At 48.9% G+C, this 7,164-nt stretch overlaps 1 protein-coding gene across 1 annotated transcript; it reads right to left on the reverse strand.

The window, feature by feature from the left end:
- Positions 1 to 301: 301 nt before the first annotated feature.
- On the reverse strand, positions 302 to 6,852 carry FGF3 (fibroblast growth factor 3). The gene is made up of 3 exons (XM_074918300.1): positions 6,162 to 6,852; positions 4,024 to 4,127; positions 302 to 682 (listed from the first exon to the last, which is right to left on the reverse strand). Exons 1-3 carry the CDS (start codon positions 6,418 to 6,420, stop codon positions 350 to 352), a joined length of 696 nt encoding a protein of 231 aa, XP_074774401.1. The 5' UTR covers positions 6,421 to 6,852; the 3' UTR covers positions 302 to 349.
- Between the last annotated feature and the right edge of the window lie 312 nt (positions 6,853 to 7,164).

A 7,164-nucleotide genomic window follows, 5' to 3' on the forward strand; every position in this document is an offset into this window, starting at 1 on the left:
GGGAGGACAGAGTCACCGAGGTAATAACCTATGGCAAGTTAGAATGAAAATACTAGTAATGGAAATTTTTGGTTTTTAAAAAAGGAAATGTGACAGTCATTGACAAAATTATTACATCCAACTAATTTACATTTGCATGTGCCTTGGTTTATCTCACATGTCTTTTACCACAGATAATAATTCTACAATAGCTAGAAGTAAGTGATGTGACTTTCAGTTATATTATACAGTGTATAAAAAATGTCCTTGTTAATGCCTGTCATACAATCATCACATCTGTTAGTTTTTTAGTAGTGTTTTGAAGACTCTCAGTCGCTTCCAGCCCCCACACAAACTCCCACCACCCCCATCAGCGTCCTCTCCTTCTTCGCTGGTTCTTGCTTGGGGACTTCAGGAGACTCTCTCGATATTTCACATTTGTGTGGAACAGTCGGACCATTTCATGGTCTTTGTTATCCAACACTCTAGGCAGAAAGAGAGACGATTTCTGTGTCCTGCGAGTTTTAAAGCCCCTTCTGGGTCGTCCTTTCCCATTGATTGAGACATACCAGAGTCTCTCTGCACTGGCTTTGCGCTTGGTGCCGGCTCTGCTGGGTACAGTCCGGTAGAGACGGGACGCGTAGGTGTTATAACCCAGTTCATGGATCCTCTCCACGAACTCACACTCTGCGTTATAATTTTCCTGTAAAACAAACACAACGAAGTTTAAACAAGACTATAGGGATAATAGCTCTCTTCCGTCTCAGTAAGATTGGACTAAAGCCTTAAGCAAGACTCTACTCAGTTTTAGGATAAGGGTAGCAACGTGTGTGGTAAGAAAAACCCAGACTGGTGCTACAAAAGGCAAGCAGAAGAGAAGCGCCCAGCCTGAACTGCTGTACAACAAGGTGTTCCCTGTCAGTGGTGTGAGCATACTCTGTGGATCAGAGACAGAAAGAGGCCAAAAAATTTCACAGCAAAAAATGGCATTTGAATAGGAATTAATATCTCTGCCGATTTTTCAGCTGTAACTTTAATTTTTTTGTGCTTACAGATCTAAATATGCCTGTGAACTGGATGGCTGATTTAATTGTTGCCTGTCAACATTTGACATCTATTAAAAAGGTACAGTCCTACAGTTTAATGTAAAATGTGGTTCTGTAATTGGTATATTAGTAGTTAGATACACTTGCAATCTATTACATTGTTTGTTATGTATATTTCAGCAGTAAACATCTTTATGAAGCTTTTTTGTTTGCTTCAGCATAACAAAATGAAAGGACACCTTGTCTACCAGTGTGTTCCTCAGAAACACTGCTAGGCTGCTCCTTTATCACAAACTGTAAGGGAGAATACGCACTCATCCTGGCTGCTCACATTTTACCTGATCAGTCAAAATTTGCCTGTTTTCATCTGGTCCTCAGAGAGAAAACTGTGCAAAAGCCTGGCACAAGGAACTCCTTCCTTCTCCCTGGGAGCAGTAGAAACAGCGCAAATAAAGGACCTCCCACACTGTACATCCTTTCTCAGCTACAAAATCATCTTTGCTGTACCTGTGTAATTAAGACTTCAGTATTGAATGTGTAAAGCACAGAGGCAGAGGGGAACTGCAACCATGGTCTTTACAGAGGTTTTTTATTTTGCATCACCTCTCTGGAGGACATGGAAAGGGCACAAGTAGTCAGACTGGGGCCAGAAAAGCCATAGGCTTCATTAACAACATGTCTTTAATGCTGTTCACTCCCCAGAAATGCTGATAGGCATTTAACAAGATTTTAAAAGACTCCACATGTCTCAGCTTCACAGCTGTAAAACGGAAGTGCCCTTCCTTGCAAGGACAAGGTTTTCATATGCTGTGGTGCTGGAGCCCACGCAACTACCATATGTAGGTAGATTTGTTCTGCTGTCTGCCTCTGTTCTGTTTGTAGAGGGTCTATGACAGAGGATAAACTTAAAGGATTATCACAATCTGCTGAGGACATAAAGGAATTCTGCAGACTCAACAATCTCATTTTATTGACATGGGAAAATTGGTGAACCAAGGGATAACAGAGTTACTCTAATACAATTTCATAAAATTATCCCTGTACACTTATCCTCAAAGAAGTCAGTCTTATTTGAAATAGGGGCCTTGCAAAGTTTCCTGAAACAGCACCAGCAGTAAAATTGTTGGTCAGGTTTTTTTCAAGGCAAGCAAAGCCAGGAAGTTTCTCCTGAGTTGAGCCCTCACCCCTTGTTTCCTCTGTGAAAAAAGTTGGTGTGGAATAGCTTGTCCTGGATCGTCCCTCTAGCTCTGAAACACAAGACTGAAACTGTCTCGCTCAAACTTGAGCTAGAACAGCAAAAATTATATTTTTAGTTGTACAGAAACCTTTGATGACTGATATTCCTTGGGACGTGGCAGCTGAACAAACTTCAGGATGGCCTGATGCTCCTCACACTAGAAAGGGAAGTCCAGGAGAAAAGGACTCTCTGCGCTATCCTACTCTAGGCTTTTCTCCTCTCCAGAAGAAGAGCTTTTTGCTCAGAATTTGTTTAGTTTTATTTTAATTCAGTTTAATTAATCTGGAGGAAAAACATACCTATTTTGAACAAGAAAGAGAGAAAAATGAGAAAGAACTTGAAAATTCATCCTTCCCATTAATTTCTTTGGGGCAGACACTGGCTCTGGGCTGATGGAAGAGCTCCATTGAAAAAGATGTACATTTTAATCAGGATGTTAACTGGAAGCATAGAAGTGGCCAGCCTTAGCCCTGGCACAGCAGAGGTATCACAGAATCATCTAGGTTGGAAAAGACCTTGAAGATCATCTAGTCTGGTAGTATGTCCTCATTCCACTTCAGCTGCATTTTCCTTTGCCAAAATTGTTTGTGGTCTGCTTCTCTGCACCAGCAAAGAGCCATCATCTTTAGACATCGGCCCTTTAATCAGTGCATCATATGAGACACATTACAGAAGCTGTGTCGTAAACACTATCAGAACACTCTTGAAAAGGTGGAGTAAAATACATTAAAGCAGGGAGACAACCGAGTTGATTGTGTTACCTAGGATGCATTCACATGGAAAAATCTCACATTGCTTGAGGATATATCATGCTGTTCAAATCAACTGAATTACATATAATGACTAGCTGGAGGAAGCAAATTTCACATAGTCATACTTTACCCTCTTCAAATCTGTTTCCATACCACGGGATTCCTGGAAAAACTGCACAGTATGGCTGTTACACAGTAAGAGATCACAAGATTGCTAGGGATGTAATCAAAGACAATGGAAGAAATTCAAGTAGGTAGGTAATGTGTACAGCATACACGCTGACATATACACCTTAGTATATCCCTGAATGAGAAGAAGTCTAAGCTAAACTATTTTATTCACTGAGGGGAAATATTGGCTGAGGTGAAAAGGCAAGACTCCCACTAATATCAGTAGAGTCCAGATTTTACCTCAAAAAATGAGGTCAAAGGAGTAGCATAAGTTGTTTATTTTCACCTTTATTTTCTTGCACCTTCTCATACTTACTTTCCTTGCTATAGCTCTGCCTCTAGTACCTGTAAATTTTTTCACTGCCCAACCAAACTCTCTGTGCAAAAAACCTCCCATCAATAGGCTACTTTCCTTTAATAGACATGCTCAGTTGCTTCTGGATATTCTTTGTCTGATGTTTATCATCTGCCAGTGTCCAAGATCCACATCAAATACAAATATGGATAATTTTGAGCAGAGATGGCCATTCTGCACTGCAAAGGCTAGCTCCTGAGGTCTTTATCAGTGCACCTAATTGCCCAGAACTTTGGCTGTGTGAAAGACCTTTGCCAAATACATTCTTCTGCCTTTGGCTCTACAAGCAATAAGAAAGTAAGAACGCAGCTTCTTTCCACTTTTAAAAATATACTAGTGGGTTGCCTGCAGCAATTCCAGACAGAAATCTGTATAACATTACTCTTTTCTCTCTAAATGTTTATTTATAAGAAATCAGTGCTCCCCACCGGACTCGTTCTCCCCCAGGAAATGACAGGCATATGCCCGTTTTAAGTAACTTACTGATGCATAAAGTCTGCCCCTCTTGTTCATGGCCAGGTATCTGCCAGAGAACAAGCCCTTGATGGCAACGATTCCAACATCAACAGCAGTTATTTCAAGAATACCTAGAAACAGAAACAATTATGAGATATGTTGTTGCTCCCCATCATGTGTCATTTTTTTGAGATACATTTGGATGACTGCTTACCTGCAGAGTATGATTTCACAGCTATAACTAGCTCACACCAAAATCATAAAGCAATCATGTGAATGAAACAAGACTATTATTTGAAACAATATAAAACAACAATGATGTGGGAATTGAGACAAGCTTGACAGTAAATCCCTAGATGTCTGATTGAGATTGAACTCTCAAAAATGAAAAAGATCTGACATTGAACTAGAGGTTCACTTAATCCTATATGTATATAAAAAAGTTTAAATCCTCTTTAATGCTTAGGAACATGAGAGCTCTTGACTTATTGAAACCAGTCACAAAGCTGTCCATTTCAGGACAAAGCCCTTGCTGAGGTCTCCAGAGGGTAAAACAGAGTGAGTCGGCTGCATTTTAGAACCATGTATATAATCATGAAATGAACTTGTCATTTGGGAGGTCAATGTAGCCCTCCAGACAAGGACAATGTGACTGTCTGAGGCAAATTAAAAGGGAGGAGGTTTTCAGACCATCAAAGATGGGTTCTCAAACACAAGAAGAGTGTCACAGGTGAGGCTGGACAACACCTGAGAAAATGTTTATGTCCAGTGAAGGGTGCCACGATGCTGACGGAGGCACAAATGGCTGGGGACATGCAGGGCTCTCTAGCTGGCTCGTTCAAATTCTGCTCTCAGTTGTCCAGTCGTGGCCCGATGGCTCAGTACTTTCTATGAGTGTTTGGAGGTGAGAGGTGACCCCTGCACCCAAACCCTTTGCTGCCTTTTGGCAATGGTAAAGCAGAGCCAGGGGCCTGTCCCCTCTGCAGAGCTGGATTGCTGGCCTGGCCGTGTCTGGGAGAGTTGGGGTGGTTTTGGTACAGCTGTTTTGAATCAGGCACCGGTTTGCTGCTGGAGGATGCCTCCTCCAGGCTTTGATAGCGAGGGGGTTTTCCTCTAGGAAATAGTGGTTTTCTTTTATGGACTTCAGACAGATCCCCGAGGTCTCCCTATCTCTGTGTGCCATCACCCGCCGGGATTTACGTTTCCTGGGGTGGCGGGGCCGGGGGCTGGGGAGGGGAGGCCGGGCTGTGCCCGCGGCCGGGGCCGGGCTGGGTGCGGGGGCGCCCGGGGCTCCCCCCGGGGCAGCGGCAGCGCTGCTCCCCGCTCTCCCCCTTCTGCCGCCCTCGCACAAACCCCCTCACTCCCGACATATCCCGTTTCATCTTAATTACCGCCGATCCCCGGCACATGTCAAAGGGGACAGATGTGATTTAGCCCGTGGAAGCTCAAGCCCCCCGCGGGACACAAGCCGGGGCGGGACGAGGGAGGCGAGGGCAGCCTGCAGCCCGTCGAGGAGGGCACCGGGGCTCCGTGTCCCCCTCGGTCCGGGCAGGGGCAGGGCGGGCGTGGGAAGCCCCCGGCGGAGCGAGGGCAAGTGACAGGTCGGGCGGGCTGCGCAGGGCAGGTTGCCGGTCCCCGTCGGGTGGGGAACTTGGGGTTGGGAGGGGGTCCCGCTCCGAGCCGGGGACGGGGGGATTGAGCCACTCCGCCGCCGGCCGGGTCCCCGCACCCCGCAGGGCCCACTCGGGAGTGCCCTGCCCGGGCCGGGGGCTGCCTCGTCGAGCCCGCTAGCCCCCGGGGACGGAGCGGGAGCCGGAGGGTGTGAGGGAGCTGCGGGGTCCGGGGGGGGGCGGCGTCTCCCGAAACGCCGAGGCGAGGCCTCGCCGAACCCGACGAGGGGAGGGGACGAAATCTCCAGCACCTGGGGGTGCTCCCGGTCCCCGCCGTGAGGCGGCCCCGGCCCCGGGGCAGCGCTTGGGCAGGAGGGGAGGCGGGAGCGGCTTCGCCACCGCCCCGTCCAGCACCGTCCCGGCACCCGCCGTCGCCGGCCCGTTGATGCTGGAGGAGGCAATTGGTCCGGGCGAGAGACACCCCCCACCCCCCCGCCTCCCCACACAGCCCGGCCCGGGGGAAGCGGGACGGGGAAAGGTGTGTCCGGTACTCACTGAAGACGCTGTTTTTCTCCAGGGTGCCGTTGATCTTGCCATTGGGGTGGATCTGGAGATGGTATTTGGTGGCACAGTAGAGTTTCCTGCGCCTGGGCGCTCCCCCGAGGTGCTCGTAGACGCCGCCGCGGCCCCCCGCATCCCGGCGCGGCCGGGGGTCGCTCGGGGAGGCTCCGGTGGCCCCGGGCACCCCCGTGGCCCGCCCCGGGGACCACGGCTCCTGCAACAAACTCAGGAACAAGATCCAAATTATGACCATTGTGGCATGATGGCCGCAGCGCTTAGTCTGCTGGGGAGATGGAGGCTTGGAGCGAATGACACCAGGGGTCCCATTAAAGCCGTCTTGCTAGCAGCACTCCAAAGTTGCAGAGCACACACTGTTTCGAGCCGCGAAGCATCGGCAAGTTTTTATCAGCCTCGATCTGGCCCTTTTATCTGTCTCAGATTTACTTAAATCAATAGACATCAGCAAAGGCCACCGAAGAGTCCCAGCTGTTTGTGTTAGATGGAGCTGCCGTGATCAGCCTTCTCCTTGGGTTTCCAGATAGACAGACGGCATGCATGAGAGACAGAGAGACAGACGGAGAGAGAGAGAAAGAGAGAGAGGAGACACCCACTGAATTTCGGCAAGAGACTGTGGGGAAAATAGTTGATCGACGGAGCATAGAAATAAAAGCAGCTTCCTGCAACAATAGCCTGATCTGCGACCAATTGATACAAAGCAGAGGAGGCAAAAGGTATCAGTCTCGTGTGAACTCCCAGAGTGCAGCGTGGATAAAATTACACAGCATCTCTCCCCGCCACGCCACGCCACGCCACACACCCGCACACCCCCGCACGGGGGGGCTGGCTGCGCCCGCCGCCCGCCCCGCGGAGAGGCGCGGTGCAGCCGCGGACCCTCCGCCGGGCACCGCCACCCCCTGCTCAGCCCGGGGCCCGCCTGCGGCAGCCGGGGGTCGGGGGGTGGAGGGGGAGATCGGGGGGGCTGATGCTCGGAGGAAGC

Source organism: Athene noctua, chromosome 14 (assembly GCF_965140245.1).
Source record: "Athene noctua chromosome 14, bAthNoc1.hap1.1, whole genome shotgun sequence".
Classification (NCBI taxonomy): Eukaryota; Metazoa; Chordata; class Aves; order Strigiformes; family Strigidae; genus Athene; species Athene noctua.

What these genes read in the sequence shown, in the direction of transcription:
- FGF3 (XM_074918300.1), bottom strand. Translation starts at nt 6,420, where the DNA reads ATGGTCATAATTTGGATCTTGTTCCTGAGTTTGTTGCAGGAGCCGTGG. An exon ending in GGAGAAAAACAGCGTCTTCA is followed by an intron (nt 4,128 to 6,161) that starts GTGAGTACCGGA and finishes TTCTGTTTCTAG; the next exon opens with GTATTCTTGAAATAACTGCT. An exon ending in GGGGCAGACTTTATGCATCA is followed by an intron (nt 683 to 4,023) that starts GTAAGTTACTTA and finishes TTTGTTTTACAG; the next exon opens with GAAAATTATAACGCAGAGTG.